The following is a 19,598-nucleotide window of genomic DNA, read 5'->3' as shown; positions in this document are numbered from 1 at the left end:
ATAAATCCATAATCCTATAGTGTTATATTTATATAGAAAAATATATATATATGTTTTATTGTGAAAAATAATAAAAACAGTTTATTAGGTATATTAATAAGTTTAGATTATTAATAATATTAATGAATACAAATTATAATATTTATAGTCTTTTTAAAAATTTTAATTCTTCTTTATTTATATAGAAATTTATCTAATAATAAATATAAAGTTTTAGAAAAAAGATGTAATATATTACATTTTATTTCATTTATAAATAATTAAACAATTTGACAATTTTATAAAATCCCGCGAAATATTAAGTAAGGGGAAGTAAAGCAATATGGCCGCCCAGTATCACAGCACTATGGCGACTTTCTTGTCAGTTTCCTAATTATTGCCTTTTTTTATATGTTTTACACGAATTTTTTAAGTCAGTGTATAGTAAATAGGTACAGTGTATGTCAGTTTACGATGTGAGGGTGGAAATTAGTTAATATTCAATTGGTCAGCATATATACGCAAGCAGTGGTGAGTGTTTTGCTATTCTGCACATAATCGTTTGTTCTGGCTTTCCATGGTCGCCCTCTAAACAAGAGGGATAATCAATTTGTTTACATCATGTATTGAATTGTTACTTCAAATCATTATTATAATCTGATACTTCGTCATATATGATCAAAATTGAGATATAATGATACAAATTAATATAAAATGTCTATAGGCAAGCATGCATTGCTTGACAGTTGAACGCGTTAGAACATACATATAACCTCTTGCATCTTAGAATGCTTCCATTTGTTCTTCATCTTCTTAATGTTCGTCGTTTGCTTATACTTTATTATTTTTTTGAATTTTTCTCTTTCGAATGTTTCTTGTAATATATTATATTTATTATTTATTATTCAAAAATACTAATTTCGTATCTATATAATTTTATATTTTTCTTCGTCCATCGAATGCTTCGAAACAAAAGTATTGATTTTGTAATATTCTTAAATAATCGTATTTCATTTTAAATATTTTGATGATTGCATTATGTATTTAGCCAATATTATAATATTAAAAATTAAAATTCATAATAACAAATTTTATATTTTACATCTATGTGGCATTTTACTAGTAGATAAAATATACATAAAATCTATTATATATTTTTATATTTTATATATTATTTATAAAAAAAAAGTTATACATTTTATGTATATATATCATTTTAAGAATAAACATACAAAATCTTAATTCGTATAACATTCATTAAAAAAGTTGAAGAAAAATGTAAAAATCTATTATTTTTAATTGGATAAAATTAAGACATTACAAAAATATTTATATTTCTTATATATTTAATCAAATATCATATTAATATTTTTGAGAGACTTTCTTTTAATTATATTTAATTATGACATTTAACTTTTTTTACATATTGATATGTTTTGATTTTGAATAATACTTTATTTTAATATTATTGTATAACTATTTATTCATATAAACATCATAAGTTATTCCAAATATATATAAATATTGAGTGATACATATGAATAATAAATATAAATGTTGGATGATACATATTTTGCATGAGTTATTCTAAAATATTCAAATTTTTTTTAAATAAAAAATTATATTGATTTTGTGTTATAAACTATTATTTTAGAAGGTATAATCATCTGATATGTATTATATATGCATATGTTTATTTGCTCATCTATTAATTTAATGTACAAGTACTATTTGTTATTAATATGTCCTGATATAAAATTTATTTATGTCTTTCCGTGATCCAATATCGGCCATGATATTATGATCAATCATTTGATAGCAACTAATTCCATTTTTCTTTGTTTAAATTAATAATAATCCTATCTATCAAAACTATGCTAATTAAATTTTTTTCATTATTAAAATATATTTTTCACTTCTTTATTCAAGGAATATGTTCATGACTAAATTTGAACTTATTCTATGGTATCGCATTAAAAGGTCATTGTTTTAATCTTTTTTATTCAATATACTTGTTTTTTTTTTTATAAAATAATCATATATATATATATTTTTAATTTTTTTGTATTTTTATTTTTTCAATAATTTATCCTGCAATCTTCTTGAAATTCAAAATAACTTATAAAATTGTTCGTTTGAGAATGTTCATGTATAATTCGAAGTTTTTTAATTTTTTTATAGATTTCTATATTTTTTAACATGTTTTATATGTATATCATTATATTATATGTAATGATTTTTATTCCATTATTAGTATTGCAATTTTGCAAATATTTTTTTTTTAACTATCACAAATATAATTTTTTTTTAAATATTTTACGATATATCATATAATATATTTTATTATGTATTATAAATGAAAAAAAAAAATTATTTAATATGTAAGATGGGATCTGATTAATTCCAAATTAATTAATATATTTTCATTATTTCTTTAATCTTATTAATTCATGGAAATAAATCTTTTTTTTTTTATTTATTTTCAGATTAACGTGAAATAGGACCAATATTGAAAAGGAATACAGGTGCGTATCGACAGTGCTATACCAGGGGGGAATGTGCCATTTAGATGTTAGTCGCAAATCATCATATGGTTAGTTTCTTTTTATTTCTTTAATTTATTATATACATATTCAATAATATACACATGAATTTTATTAAAAGTATTTACGCGTATTCTATCTTTGAATTTACTTTACTAAGTAATTTTTTTACATTGATAACATAAATATTCCTATAAATCAAAGAACGGAATAGTTCACAAATAAAATATAATTTTATAAGATTTATAGGTTTATTTAAATCGAGCAATATGTGTGCCATAAATCGCTTATTTTTCGCGTTATTTTATTGCTTACATAAAATGTTTTAATTGCGCGATAAAATATCAATTGTTTTTCCCATTCGTAAAACTCGTTAATCTTGATTATTCATATGTTTATTTTTTCGTATGTAATGTTACTGGATCATATTCATTCATATTTTTTTCTTATTTAAATTTTATCTTAATATTATTAAATAATATTAAATAATATTACACAATATAAAATCTCGATTAAAAATTTTCCAATTAAAATGATGTTAAGTTTTATTTTCTTATGATCCTAATATTTGTAATTAATATTAATTGATATTTCATCTTTGTGTTGTTTATCGAGATTTTATAAGATCTTATTATGAGATTATTATGAAATATAAGATTTTTTTTTTTTATTTTAATAATTAATTAAATCCCATTAAAATTATTTATAAAATTTTTAATTATTAGCATTATATATTATTATACATGCATTTATATTAACTTAATTCTTTTAATCATAAAATATTGAAAAATTTATATTATCTTTTTCCCAATTTCATTATTTATATGAAATTCTATTCATATAGGTTTTACGATTTTATCGTTCTCGAGCAGTACGATTCTTTTTTTATATTAATTAACTATCTTTTTTTTTTAACTATCGAATCTTATCCTATCATCTCATAGTGAATTATAGTTTTCAATATAATATTTTAATGATATTATTCATTAATTTAATATAAAAAAGAAAATATTTCATAAAATTAGAAATATTTTGAGTTTCAATAAGATAAAATATAAAATTAAAAGAAATAAAAAAAAAATGTGATACTTTACAACATTCATCATTATTTTAAAATATATCTTTTCATTTTGTAACAATTGTTTATAAACCTTTCCGCTGTGTTACCATGTAAGATGCACGAAATGAAGGTAAGTCTATACCGACGTTACTACTTGTTACCGGCTTTCCCGTGATTACATTACCGACTGTGAAATAACCCATTGTGGGTGCAGTTCAAATGCTCCTTTATCAACTGCAAATTTATATTATAATTTTCCATTATAAATTATAAATATAATGAATTCGTGTTTCATGTTCTGAAATACCGATTTCGAAAAAAATTATTATATATATATATTTCTTTTTTCTATATCTTTAGTTTATTATAGTTTATTATAGTCAATTTTGAAATTATATTCAGCTCAATTATTAATAATTACATAATAAACAAATTTTTTATTGTTAATATCGTAATATGAAAAAATTTCATATTGTCAAGATATTAGTATATTTTAATTTTATTTTAGTCAGTCAATGATTAGTTATCGATTAATTAATGATTAAAATCTAAGGATCAGCATAAATTATTATTTTCAAAATTTTTTAATTCAAATCGTAATGCATAATTATAAATTATAAATTATATATTATAAATTATGCATAATATATAATATAATATATAAATATTTATCAAATAGAAAATATTTCGACAATATTGCGAAATATATTTCAATACATTTGTGTGATAAAAAGATATTCGAAATTGATATTCGAATAAAATTGTGAGATTGTATAAGATCGATGAGATTTCATCTCATCTTTTTATTTTTATAAAAGTTGCCAATAGATTGATTCTGTGAACATAATCATGAATTAAAAATATTTTAATGAAACTTCTTAATTATGTTTCGTCAAATAGATAAAATTTATATACTATTTTTATTTAAAAGAAAGATATTAATTTTTAATTTTACAAATGTATTCAAATATAAAAATAATAAATAATAATAAAAAAAACATTTGTTTTATCATTAAAAGTTTATGCTTTTTTTTATCGATGGAATTCAACTGCGATATTGTGATATTATACAAATAAAATAGAATAAAATAAAGAATGGAAAATGTAATTGGCTACGCACAAACGATAGCGAAGTTTTTATTATTATCTGTTCTTTCTTTGCAGATTTCATTCGTTCATTAGACTTGAGTCATTCAACATTCACTAAGTTACTTCTACTTTTAGCTTTCTCGAATTATGTTTATAATCTTTAGTCTGTTTGCTTCGCGTATAATGATATAATATATTATTTTATAACGAATGACGCTGTTTCGCGAAATTCTTTCTATTTCTTATTTTCTTTTATAACTTACTTCGTAAATTAAAAATAAAATTGAAAGTTAAAATTGTGTAAATATGATTAAGAAAAAAAATTAGTTAACGTAAAAATAATGCCGGTATATTTTTCTTGACCGAAAAAAATTGTTATACAATTTACTAAACAAGTAACAACGAAGGGAAAAACCATGCATAAAACAAACCAAAGATCGGTGAGAGTATAAAAATGAAAGCATACGTAGGTTGTAGTGATTTAATGACTTTAATGACTGTGCGATTATGTCGGCCACAGTCACGGCGGGTTAACAGGCGATAAATAAAATGTAGACACGAGTGGCAACATGCGATGCCATATGCTTTTTTCTATTATATTTTATATAATTTTTTTATATTTTTTTTTTCTATTTTTTTATATTTTATATTTTTTATGGCTAAAAATTTACTGTATTTTCTGCAATACATCATTCATGGATTAATATATTATGGAAGAGGTAATTGCGTATAACGCAATATAATATAATTATGTAATGTCAAGTGGTTAAATAAATATGTGGACGGAGGTGAAAATTTAGTGGAATTAGAATAGGCAATAAAGAGAGTAAATTTATACTCAGAGATCTTTTAGGAAAACGCCAGGAGATTCGAAATACACATTATACTCGCGAATTGCGATAGAACCTGAACTAAGTCATCGTGTAACTAGTGCCGGAGGCTGATGCTTCAGTACTGGCTTTGGGTCTCTCAGTTTGCCAAGTAATCCTACTCTTACCTTTTACCCCATCGTTTTCACTCGCTTTTGCTTCTCATCTTTCTTTCTTTCTTTCAGTAGCTTTTCCAATCTCTGATATTTCTTGTTTTACTCTCGTTTCGTTTCCCAATTCTTTCTTACTGTGATTTGCATACTAATTAATTAAAATCTTTATAGATAGAGGTGACAAGACAAAATATTCCACAAAGTTTCTTCATTTATCAAGATTTCTAGACACTGTTTTAAATGTTATGATATTATTATTATTATTATTATTTTTAATATATATATATATATATAAATTTCATTATTTTGCCATCATTTCTTATTTTATGACAAATCGATCGAAAATAATTTATAAAATAAAATATCTATAAGTCATCCGTGAAACCAATCGTACATTAATATTCGTGATGTAATGTGAACTACATATACAGATACTACACATAACTATTAATTATTACTGTCGTACGTTATAATTTAATACAAATCGAAAACTTTTGTACTTGTTGGAATACATTTATTATTGATATGCAAGTGCATTATTCGTAATATCTTTAAATGCATGCATATTGATGACGAAACGTGAAATAATATTAAGAAAATTACATACGTGTATAGGTAAACGTGAACCAAGTTTAGATGATTTTAAATTCTGAAACGATCGATTACTCGGAACATTGTCGGTACTGTCCAGTGAGTGAACAATGGACATTAGCTCTGATTAGGACATGCAACTGACACCGTGTACGTAACCTACTCTGTATTCCTGGTGGGCACAGAAGGTAGTACGTTCATGGTGATCCAAGGACCTGGTTCCATAATAGTATTAGTACAACGGCAGTGCTCACGGTAGAACGCCTAGGAACCATGCAATCATTGGCACGCGAGAGTGCGTCCTGTTATTGCTAGTGATAAGGACTACAATTGGGCCACCAATCGACTACCGACCGAATCTTTTTAACTCTTAAATCGGTGAAACACCTTTTTCTTTTTTGCTCGGTCGTACAACGGTGAGTTTTTTTTTTCTTCTTTTTGGCCGATCTCACCGATTTTCATCCTTGTAAACAATAACAAAAATGATTCTATTCCACTGTGTTGTATCGTTAGTAGTCACATCAGAAACGAATTTAGTTGGATTGACCAAAATCTACTTACTTACCGGCAAATTGATGGCACTTGAATGTCGTAGAGCACGTACAATGAGGGTGGCGAAACACGTACGCGCCAAGTTGATGTGATTTAGTGAGAAGAGTCTGTTCCCTCTCTTGTATTCTACTGTTTTAAATAATAATCCCCGTTCCAATTTTAATTTGAACGTGATAAAAACGAACTTGTATTATGTGAAATAGGACAGAAATCGAAGTTTATTTTCTCTTAACGATTTTTGACCTCGATTGACGAGGACAAGACTCGATCGATACTTGATAATTCTAGATAATGTGCACTCATGTCATATATATATATATATACACAGCTATTTATGGTCATAGAGACATATATATTCCAGACGGGTAAAAGGTGGGTTGGTAAATTTCAGAGCACACCCCTGAAACGTACCCAGTACACGTATGAAAGTGCAATAAAGAAAAGTGGCGTTCGTGCTTGGTTGAAACGCGTCGCCGTATACTCTTTTCCCGACAATTTATTTTCGATCAGGTGGCCATTGCTGATTAACGCGATAATGCCAACTTTGTTCAACGATTAACGACGTTTTATCCAATTCCTCCCATTCCGTGTACTCTTCTTGTTCCGATAATCGTACATTCGAATCCGGATAAGATTTAAAGAGCCATTCTCTCCAACTTACGAGACGAGCTTTTCATTTAAGCTTAAGCTTAAATTTTTGTGGGGAGATAAATAAAATTTCATATAGAAAATTCATATATTCCCGATTGAGAATTCCATATCGATTATTCGATATTTTTAGATTTTATATTTTAGATTTTATTTATGCCGATTAACAAGGATCTTTCGATAGTTTCGATACGAATTACGATTTCACATAAAATACTATGCGTGTTTCTTTCGCTCACGATAATAAAGCTACCCGTTAGGATACTTTTATCTCGAAAGGAAGTACATACTTTGTGCTCTTTTAGCTCTAGCCCGAAAGAACGGAATTCTTCGGAGAGGTTTCTTCCTTCTATCGAGTTCTTACGAGTATCACGGAAACCTACTACGGACCTGGTTCACGGAGGTGTCCTACATTAAAGATGGTGTTGAGTTGTTTGCTCCACTTTTGCCTCTCACGCCCTTTTCCTACTTTTCTTCCCCAACATTTTTCTTTATATATCATTGCGTTCTGAATATTTTTCTCTCTCTTCTGCGGTTTTCTGTGGTGCGCGTACTACATTTCTTCTTCATTCTCTCGTTAGCCCCCTATTCTATTTCTCGCGTTCGAGAAAAACCATTTCTCCGAAATATTAATTAGATCGGGAAAAAGGAATGGGAGGGGGGAGGGAAAAAAAGAAGAGAGAAATGAAAGAGAAATGGAGGAACGTTAGGAGGCGTTGATTGGCGGCTAATCGTAAAACGGGTCGGAAAAGCTTGGAAGCTTGTGCGAAACTCATAGTTGGTAGTGCGGCCGTTAGAGATGGGGAAGGATTAAAGGCTCTTCTTTCGAATTTCACGTCAGTCAGCTGTACGTCGAGATAATCCGGAGCGGTGTGTATTCGCGAGGCGCGTATAAAATAAAGATCCGTCGCTGTCGAGCTCTTTTCTCGTTTCCCGCTTAATAACGCTTAATAAACGACAACCGATGTCACGCGAGACGTGCTCGCTTTCCTCTCTTCTTTACTCCCACTCTATCCTCCTTGCTTCCCCACTTTTATACGAGCAATGAAGCGGATTAAGCTGCACGTTTTCTGCCTATGGCGCGTGCGACATAGGGGAAAGATCGAAGACGGAAAGAAAGGTGGAGGGTCGAAAATTGGACGAGCCGCGAACGTTTCCAACCTTGCTTCGACCATTCGAATCGGATTTTCCACCACGTTGTAGTAATTCTAACGTAGTAACTCTGACTTCCTTTCGGATAATAACGCTCGATGAAGGGAGAATAAATACGTTAGGATGTAAATATAGGTAGGGAATCGATTTTCTTGTTCGTTTAAAACGTTGGCGCGATTACCTTAATTTTACGTTAATTACTTTAAGTAATTATGATTATAGATACTGGAGGAGTAGGAAGAAAATTGGTTCACGCGCAACTATCTTTTGTAACTTTCGACTTGGCAACTTGTCGGATGAGAAGTTCTTCTTTTAGTTACCTTCGAGAAACAGCACCCGTCATTTATTCGACTACGCTTTACTCCACGATTAATTAACGCCGTGAGTAGAAGAAAGATATAGACAAGCGATGCTAAATAGAGATAGTTTTTAATGTAAAGGGAGAATACGCAAATTAGTTTCGATTCATCGTCCTGTATTCCGATCGCGTTTGTACAGATATTTTGATTAAAATTTTCTGAAAATTGCACACAAATCCTTCGTTTTACACTTTTATTCCGACATTTCTACTTTGCGCAGTCGCTTCTGTTATCGGATCGTTGTTGGAATGAATGGTTTATCGATTAATTTGCTCTTCTCGTACGTTGTACGCGAAAGCGAGTAATTTGCTTCTACGCCGATATAATTATCGTTTATTTTGAGAGGCTTACTTCAATGCTCGAGGGAAATATTCCTCGTTAAATTTATTTGGTGTATAACCTTCCTAGGTAGCAAGATATTTGACAACAAACCAAAGTACCAGGTGTTCCATGTACGACTAAACCGCAAGCCGTCGCTACGACCAATTAAACGAGGCTCTAATAATTTAACCACGTGTCGTTGCCCTGCCCAGATTTAACCGTGATAACACGCTATAGCATTCGACCTCTTCTATGCAACCAACTACAGGTAGCCGGAGAGAGGGGTGTTCCATTGCCCACCGATCCCAAAGGACATTTTATGCTAACGTTCTATCCTACTAATAATAACCCGCATTTTAGCAATGCTAATAATTATACGCGTTGCCTCGTTCGCACCGAACGAAATTAGTTAATATCTTTCGAACAAGCTTACCTACCATATTTCACCCTACGAATTTCCTTTTCTTTCTTTCTTTCTTTCTTTTTCTATCCAAACTGACGAATCGATTCGAGATAGATTCTAATAATAAGATTCGCATCTCTCTTTAAATACATTGAAAGCTTAATCAATTTGGTTTGTTCGACGAGCAGTAAGACCTATGAATACTCTGTCGACATTGCCAAGCTTAGCGATACTCCTTCAATAAGCGTCCATTCGATTAATCAGTGTCTCCTCTGGTCGATAGTACAGAATTGAGGGGATTAAAGTGATCCTCGAAATCGATGATATTCTATGTAATATCATGGATAAAATATATATCTAATTACATTTTTTTTTTATGTTGTGCGAATTTTATCGCGTTCTTTTATTCTTTTTCTATCGCGTTTGTGTCGTCGTGTTAACACCTGATAACAGATAAATATAGATTCGAAAACATCCAGTATGTATTTCCCCAAATAATTTCCCGAATAAATTTAATACGTAGTTCTTAGCTTGGTATCACTTCCCAAAAGATATTTTTTTGAAAACGATACCAATTTCCAAGACCCACCACGAGGAGGTGACTACGCAAGGGTCTCGTTTTATAATTTTTCTCAAATTTTTCTAAGGAATGGAATAAAAAAGTAAATAATGAAAAAAAAAATAGATAATACATAAACATAATAATTGTTACACTTTACACTTTTAAATCGATGATTATTCTATAAGATTTCGAGGATGAGAATTCTAGTTGGATTCTCATAGAATTCTGCATATTCTGTATATTCTCGTACAATACTTGTTTTTTCTTTTTTTTTTTCTTTTTCCTTTTTCTCAAAACGAATACATTTGGTTAGTGTTTGGTAGGGTTCTGATGCGGCTTTATATTTTGCTCTCTTCACGCGTGACGTCATCTCCGGAATACGTGAGTCGCTTTACGAATGACAGGACAACACGTAAAACCGTAGAAACCGTGGTATCAACGAGCGTAACGAGAACTATCCTAAGCCACGAAAGAATTTCATTTCGAAAGGAAACGTCCAAAAGCAGATTTACCTCTCTCCCCCCTCTCTCCCCCCTTGCAAATAAATTTTTCCAACCCAAGAAAAAGAAGTTGTACTTACTTTTTGCATTTCCGCGATTTCGTCAAACGAATTAATATAAAAAAAAAAAAAAAAGAGATTATTCGGTAAAATAAATTCGTAGAACTCGAGAAATAATGCAGAGATTTCTATTTCTCTTGATACAAGATCGAAGATACGTGTTTTTAGCTAAGTTATCTTAGCTCGTATTAACGAACGGGAATAGATAACGGGGGGAACTTAAGAAAATGAATGGATTTTAATATCGCGAGCTTTGCTAGGAAGTTGTAGTTGGACAGAAAATCGCAGACTCGCTAAGCTTTATAGATTGTAGGTTCAAGACTCTGTCGAGTAAATCATGGCATCCTATGTCCGTCAGTTCGTACTTGAAGGTATACTAGGACGCAGCTGCCTCGTTACTCCGCCGGATCATCCCGGGGGATTAGCGATACTTCAATAACACTGCCTTCGCCGCCATCGCCGTTGCGACGAGTTTAGGCTATGCCATGTGTGCACCGTCGATAGAGAATAGTTGATAGTTGAACAAAGAGGGGAAAAGATTCCCTTCCCTTCATCGCATTTTCGAGTCATTCGATTCCATCTCGAGCGAGATATGAGAATTTTTTTTAGATTTATTTATAAACTGCGTTTTATCGTCGAAAAAATTTTCCAATTTCGATCTTCCATTGTTTGCATCTAAAATCTCAAAAATCGATGCTCCTCTTCGAAATTATTATTTTCGAAAAAATAAGAAATTTAGAATTTCAAAAAAAAATCGATCGTTCCGGGTTTATGATCGTGCCTCTATTTGCGCTTGTACAGACAAGAAAGAACATCGGAAGACGGGAAACTGACTTTCGTGTCAAGTAGCGAAGCTCGTGCATTCTACAAACGAAACTAATATTCAGCGTGCTAGGTTTGACAAAAAAGAGGAACGGAGAGAGAGAGAGAGAGAGAGAAAGAGAACAATTGGAAAATAATAGCGAGCAGATTCTAGATAATCTTTGAATAACTGCAGTCTTCTGTATAGTGAATTTATTGCATTTTATTGTCTCATTGCTTAAAATAAATATGAATGAAACAAAAAAAAAAAAAAAAAAGAAAAAAATATTTGAAAGATCTTCGATGCTTTCTATTTCCTTTCTTTGTTTCTTGAGAAATCTTTTGTGATTCTGTTCAGTTTACGGTTTTAAAAACTTATTTGTGGTTTATTTCTTCCGTTTGATTCTTTTATTTTTAGGATGCTCGCATGCTTGAAAATCAATTTTTGCCTTTTCTATTTCGTTACAAGAATAGCAATAAGGAAAATAAAAAGAATTTCATTTTTACTATTTTTTCTAAAAAAAAAAAATATCTTATTTTTTTCTATACAATATAATATTCTAATTTTATAGAGGAAAAATACATATGAAATTGAAATGTATATTTTCACGTATTTTTTTTACTTGTTTGTAGGAATCAAAGCTTTCTGTTTTTCATTTCTCTTGCCTTTTCACTACTCCTCTTGGATGTACGAGGATTTAGCGTTTGATTTAACTTTTAGCTTCCTTTCTTTTTTTTTTTTTTTTTTTAAGATATAATATATATTTTTCGATTTATCCTTTGTAGAACGTTCTATTCACCATAATCTTTCTTCATTTTACAAATAATAATCGGACATCATCTCTTTTGAACTTTCAAATTAGGATTCAGGGAATTTGGAAACAGAGAGCAGATAGTTGCTCAAAGCCAGGTAGATGTTTGACCTGCAGGCAGGTACGATCAACAGAACCCGCAGTTTACATAGGTGTGTAACATTAGCCGACTCTGAGTAAATATGCATGCTTGTAGCACACCTGATTGAGTTACTCTATAAAGTCTAGGTTCTCGCGTGACGTGTATCGTGAACGAAACTGCAAAGAATAAAACGATCGTTCGTTATTTTGTCATTAAATCACGGTTAGTGATCCTATTTATGGATTTTCTTTCTTTCTTTCTTTCTTTCTTTCTTTTCTTCCGACGTTCCTCGGAACAACGAACTAGGACAATTTCCCAATGGGAAAGTCGATACACTACTCGGTAAAAAGGTCTGTATAGTAGAGGTCTGCATAAGGTAGCAGCAGCAAGATATACTTTTACTTGTAAATGCGAGATTTTTCGATTAATGCATATATCCGATGATTCCGTTTATCGGCCAATAATCGATCGAATTTGCGCACCATTCAGGGAATTTCTTCGATACGATAAAGGTATTGTTATGGATGCCGTTTCATTACTTTATTAAAATGGAAACCTTTTCGAATTTTATCCGATTCGCGTTCCTTTCCCCCCTCCCCCCTCTTTTTCCTTTTTTTTTTCCCCCCCATTGTTTCAATTCAACGAACGCAGCGGCATTTGACGTTAAATCGTTAGGTACGTGCGCCAGGTACGTGCGCTAGGTAAACGCAAGGTCGTTACCAACACTGAAAGCTAAGTCTCGTTAACCATTCGTAACAGGCGAATACGAAGCATCCTGGCATTGGATTTGATGCCTTGTTCGAGAATCTCTATTACCTACGTGATGTCTGGAGACATTTGCTAACCCGTGCGATACACAGTCAGATAACACGCGAACGAGAGATTCGGTTGAAGGACTGGCGGAAGGACGTCGGGGGCGATGCTACCCAATGTTTCGCAACGTACAATGTATGCACAATTTAGAACTCGGATACAAAGGTTTATCCGTTTCTCTCGTTCGCAATTTTCTCCTCTTACGTTATTTATGCCTCCTTCGTATTCCACGTTTTCTATTTTTCGTTCTATTATTATTTTCGTTCCTGCCTATCTCCGCCCGATATCGGTCGGATCGGTTAGATCGAAAGAAAGGGGAAGAGGCGAAAATCTATGACAGCTGCGTTCATCCGTCGTGTCGAAATGTTTTTCGATTCGATCTGATAAATAAGTAGATTAACGAAGTAATGAATCTTTCTTTCGTAACGCGTTTAATTTTCTCCCTTCGCTTTATCTCGTCTAAATCATTTATTTAATTTATTTGATTTAATCTAATCTGCTATATACTATATTTCATAATGGATAAAAAATGAAAAATGTCCCCGATGATTGAAACACGTAATATTGTATTTTGCGAGTATATTATAGAAGGGAAATGGAGGTTCACGCACAGAATAAGCTAAGATAGTTTATTAGACGTCCTGCTGCTACCTTTATTAGTCTTCCCTATTTCCTTCATAAACCGAGTTGTGCGTGCACTGATATTTGAAATTGCATATTGTACGTATAAGTTGACAGGAACCCGCAGCTTTCATCAAAGTTCCGAAACACCAATATTATATTCATTTCTCGCTATAGCGATTTATACGAGCGATAAGAGGTATAACAGACTGGTCGTATATAATATCGAACGAATAATCAGGTGTTTTTACTTTAAGGAGGAAAATGAAGGAAAAATTGGCGATATAATTTCGCGAAGAAGAGATTGAAAAACACGAGGATACGATTTTGGTTTATAAGCAATACTACGTCATAGAGTGCATGAAGAGAATAGGTAAAGGCAAGTTCATCATTAAGTCACGATGCTTTTATCCAGTATCTTCGTCACCTATACCCGTCTCGCTTCCATTTCCCCTCTATTCGTTTTCTTCTCGCGTTCTTAGGACTTGGTTCCGTTGTCGGGTAGCGAGAAAGGTAGGAAAAAGAGAAGGTAATAGTTGCCGTATTCGTAGTCCTTCGAGGCAGCTTCTTTCTCGTAGTATGTACTTCTCTTTGCGTTTTATTTCTCTGCGTATCGAGTTTCCCCATTTCAGTATGTGCTACAACGTAGACACATTTACGTTCAATGTATTTATATCAGTTTCTCATGGGATGACTCGACACTGCAAAGGAGGTTACCTTTCGAATAAGGTCAGACAGAGTTGAAAAATTGAAACGTTCGATATCGTTTCAAAGACGTATCGATTGATTTCAAATTAATATAATTATATATAATTATATGCTTTTATCGATTGATAAAATATTGATCGAATATCTCGAATACATAAATATAATTTTCGATATCTTTGACGGATGTGGAATTCATAAACGAAGGAACGGGAAGAAACGCAGTTTTAGTTTCAAAGTGTATTTTTCGCGAATGATCGTCTTAATTAGATTATTCGTTTAAAGGAGGAGTAAGTTAGGTGTAGAATAAAATCTTGGAAGCGTAGCATATCGGATAATAGTTTGGAGAAAAGAGACTGCGCGAGTATGTTTTTCTTTTATTTCCGTTACGACGCGGTGACAGTGCAGCGGCAAAATAGCCGCCTTCGGCAATCGTACGATAAACATTCTTTCTTCTCTTACCTCCTTCTTTCCTTTTCTTCTTCTACTTTTTTTACTTTTGCTTTTTCTCCTTCATTTGGTTTTTTCCACGAAAGAAAATTTGAAGAAAATTGTACTGAAAGTACACCGTATAATTCGAACAATAATCGTTCAAATTATTCTTTAAACACTTTATTTTCCGTGCAAATATTCGAATATTAATATTATTAAAAAAAAAAATTGAAAGGAAATTTAATACAACTTTTTAATCGATCGAAAAAGAAAAGAAAAAATTGTTACTTTATATTTTTCGATTTATTTATTTACTGCGCTGATTTCGTTTTTTTTTTTTTTTTTTTTTATTTTTCCTATCCGTCATTCGATAAAAGAGTTCGTATCTACGTGGAGAAGATCGAACGAAAAAGTTATCGTTGGAACTAAGTTGTAGAAAATGCGGAGGGTCCTAGGGATTGAGAGGGAGCTTCGAGTAGCTTTTGTGCACTTATATTTTCTAGGTGGTAAGGCTTTATGGCAACAGGGATCGTAAAATGGATACAAAGAGACTATATTGCGTCTGGTATGAGACTAGAGAAGCTAGGGGCGGAGACGTGAATCTGCATATGGAACGCGCATTAAGTAGTTTCTTCACCGTTTAATTTAATACCGCGGCCACAATGGGCCGAGACTACGCCGACATCGAAATGTCTCCTTTCTATCAACCAACCTTTATATATCTCTATATAATTATTTTGCCATCTGATCTTTAATATCTCCCTGATCTTTAATACATTTCCCTGCTACGATTCGTTACTATCTTCGCGAAAAATAATATTATCTAGAATAGAACACCTCCTCGTTTTAAATCAATCGTGCAGCTTTTTCCAATTGAAAATTTCTTCGTAAAATACGGAGGCAAAAAGGAGCTTGACCGAGTTCCTTTTTTTTTTTTTTTTTTTTTTTTNCTTCTTATCGCATGACCTATTGCGCGTTTCTCGCGATCGAGAGTGTTCCATTATTTTTACTCTCTGTTTCATTTAAGTATATTCATAGTCACGATGTTCTATCTATCTACCTACCTTACATTTTTCCCAACGTTTTTCAACGCTGACGCGTCGTATATATATATTTTCAATTGAATCGAAATCGCTTTTAAACCTGTTCTTTAAACCTGTTGGTTGACGTTATCAAAATTTTTGTTGTCGTAGAGGCATAGAGGCGGTAATTCGAAAGAGAAATGACTAAAGGAAAATAGGTAAAGACAGTTGCGAAAGAAGAGTCGTAACGGGAAGGATGGATTGGTTGGTCGTCGAAACAAGGAACCGTCTCGTGCAAACGATTGTGACGCGGGGAAAGGAAAACTCATTTCGAAGAAAAGAGAAATAAAGAAGGGTGTGTGGGGGAGGAACTCAAGGACAAAGGAGAAAAAGAAGATACGAGGTGGCAGACGGAAGGTAGCAGAGAGCAGGCTAGCTTCATTTCTTTGTAAGTTGGCGCGACAGTTGAGAGAAAAATTGGTTCTACCGTTGGCCGGGTCGGGAAGGTGCGAAGGATTCGAGCAAGGGGCTGGTGTCCGGAATACGAAGGGTTGGGTACACCCTCTAATATCTTGTGATTTAGTGTCGGATGCAACGACGCAGCTTAAACGCCAACGTTATACGATGCTCCAACCCGATACAGCTGCGAAATTAAACTTCCGTGGCTCCCTTTTTGACTCGTCTTTTCAGCCCTTCATATTTTTTCTTCCTTCCTCCCCCGCGTTGCTCTTTTTTTCTCTTCTCTTCTCTTCTCTTCTGTTTTTCTCCCTCGAATTTCTTCCTTTTTTTTTTTTTCTATATCATCACAAATTGCGTATCCATCGTGTAGATAGATAACCGTGTATTGCTCGTCATCGCAGATGCATCATCGAACTCGTTATAAATTACCGGGGATGTAGATACGTTTCGTTGAAAATTCGTTAGGTCGACGTTAACTAAGCGAGCAGGATAAGCTGACGGCATTGGTTCTTTTAGTTGGAAGGGGAGGATGGACTATCTAAAAAAAAAAGGGACGGGTGGGGCCGTTTGTCAGTTGGCGCGCGTCCATTAGGGGTGAAAAATCGAGTAGCAGCACGGCCATAAACAAACAAAATTATACGAGAGGACGGTTTCTCGACTAGTTCGGAGTTCATATATGTCGCGTCATGTATTTCATAGAATGAATTTTTCTTTGTGCCGTGCAATACGATGCATGTTCGATGTTTTTACTTCTCTCGTAAATTACGTTAAAACTTGCGTTGGATTCGTACGTTCAATTAACCGAGATACAAGTCGATAATACCTTTTACTTAAGAAAGTAGAAGCGGAACAACGCAAAGGACTTTGATCCCTTTGACATCCAACGATGTTTACGAAGGCAAACTCGTCGATATTCCGAAAAATTAGTTAAACGACGTTAATAACGATTATTATGAATTGAAACAATTAACGACAAAGAGTTCCTCCTCTTTATAAAGTTTTCACAAAATTATGAACGAATGATCGTTGATGAGAGATGAAAAAGAGCAAAATATTCTTCGTATTTGAAAATACGTATAATCGTATTAATTGGACGGATGTTGAACGAAATTCGAACATCCACCGAAAAAATTTTGGAGTGAGTTGAGATGTTATTACCGAATTAAAGTTATCGCGTCAATTTATTTCGATTATCAAGTATTTAACGAAAATTCGGAACGTAATCGGATACAACGCTTGTTTCGTCGTTTCATTTTGATTTTCTCGTTCGATCGATCAGTTTGTAGGAAAATTTATGGCACAGTAAACGCAAACGAGAATAGATGAGGCCGCAAAGCCCGCGTTTCAGTTTTCATCTGCGAGCAACGTCGCTCTATAGATATCTATATTATCGGGATCTATATCCTCGAACGACGGAATGTAAACGAACGTATGGCGAGAAAATAATAAAATCGGAAGAGAGAGGAAGACGATTGACGAGTAGCGAAAGTTATCGAAGATATGATCCTCGAGCGAGGGGATGGAAATTTCGAAGACAGAATCTCTCTGATTCGTCCGATATAAGCACGGGTCCACAGTTGGCAATCAAAAAAGGATCGTATAACCTTGGAAGATCGAGGTTTCGAAGAATCATGTTCCTCCCTCCAGACTTTAAGTTACGGCTTAGATACGAAAGGCGGTCCGTGCTAGGCGCTGGGATTGATTGTGGCTATGAGCGCGTGATTTATCTTTCTCGCTTCTCTTTTAAAACCGTTTCTGTATACCCGTCTTCTTCCTTACGTCTATTTTTCTTTTCTTTCTCTTTTCTTTCTTTCTTTCTTTCTTTCTTTCTTTCTTTTTTTTCCTTTTCCTTCCGTTTTGTATTGTGCAAACCGTTCAAAATTTTTCTCCGCGACAGATACCTTTTCAACGTTTTACCTCGAGCGAGGTAAAATGAAAGTAGCCCGCGAACAGTGTTAAAAAACGAACGTTTCGTTAAGAAAGTTATAAAATTTAAGTTACTGCCCCGCAAACGACTTCTCTCCTTTTATGCAGACACTTTGCTTTCATTTAATTAACCGTGGATCTTAAATCACGTTCAGATATTAAGAGCTTAGCGCCCCTAACATTCGAGGAGTCGAGTAATTTTTCTCGTTCTTTCGCGTAAATTCTCCGTTTTACTGCGTAAAAAACGGTATCCTGGTACGAGATCCTGGAAAGATCGTTCCGTTTCGCTCGTTCAGTAGTATAGATCGATATTGGCGGGGCAATATCGAAACTCGAAACGAAGTCGGTGGAAGACGAAGACGAAAGGTCGAAGACGTTTAAAATACCTGGGAACCGTGTGAAAATCAATGTTTGCGATTACCTGTGGTCGGACCAGAGCTAATACGTATAAGTTAGGTAGCGCGCAACAGGCAGTCATGACACACATAAATCCCAACTAGACGTGGCAAGTAACACACCTGACTTTTGGCCCGGCGCCGCGACGTATCGGCTTTTCGAAAAGCAGATTATAAGGAGGGAGGGGGAGACATAATGTGCGCGTCGAGTTTTATTTTTCTTTCTTTCTTTCTTTCTTTCTTTCTTTCTTTCTTTTTCTTTTGTAGGATAAAAACTATCGTTCCGACGAAATAGGCTAATCGACGAGAAAGTTGGTTAATTCTAGACGATTTTCCGACCAATCGGATATGCTCGATAAAAATCAATTTGCGAGTATACTCGTAAAATACTATTCTTTGTTATCCACGGTTGTGTGGAGGCAATCGGTCGGTAGGGAGAGTACGAAGTTAGAAGGTAGAGAGAAAGGTGGTTGGAAAACATTTTTGTAGATCCTGCTAGCTCCGAAAGTATTGGCCAAAGATGACGGCGAGTCTCATTCGCGATACCGTCAAAACTTTCTATCTCGAAACTGGACAAAATATTGACCGATTCGTTCCCTCTTCTCCAACGGTTCCCTTTACTTTTCGATGGACTATACTTTACCGGCACCCTCTGTCTCGATGTAACTTATATTTAATTACTGTCGGTAATATATTAGATTTAAAGAGTTTTCTCGTAAAATATCGCAAC

General features: G+C 33.0%; 1 protein-coding gene across 12 annotated transcripts in view; it reads left to right on the top strand.

Annotated features, from left to right (window-relative positions):
* The first annotated feature begins 356 nt into the window (after positions 1-356).
* Positions 357-19,598, top strand: part of LOC122711172 (tyrosine-protein phosphatase Lar) — a 148,777-nt gene continuing 129,535 nt past the window's right edge. For 11 of the 12 annotated variants that reach the window (XM_043929676.1, XM_043929679.1, XM_043929681.1 and 8 more), the window contains exons 1-2: positions 357-510; positions 2,466-2,572. In XM_043929676.1, the coding sequence (XP_043785611.1) occupies positions 2,549-2,572 (24 nt within the window). In that variant the 5' untranslated portion in view covers positions 357-510; positions 2,466-2,548. The remainder of the gene's footprint in view (positions 511-2,465; positions 2,573-19,598) is intronic. The other variant, XM_043929678.1, reaches the window with a different exon arrangement.

The sequence above is a fragment of the Apis laboriosa genome, unplaced genomic scaffold (genome assembly GCF_014066325.1).
Source record: "Apis laboriosa isolate Shangri-la unplaced genomic scaffold, ASM1406632v1 scaffold16_cov148, whole genome shotgun sequence".
Classification (NCBI taxonomy): Eukaryota; Metazoa; Arthropoda; class Insecta; order Hymenoptera; family Apidae; genus Apis; species Apis laboriosa.
The sequence above is the reverse complement of the archived record's forward strand: the minus strand, read 5'-3'. Positions and strand labels throughout refer to the sequence as shown.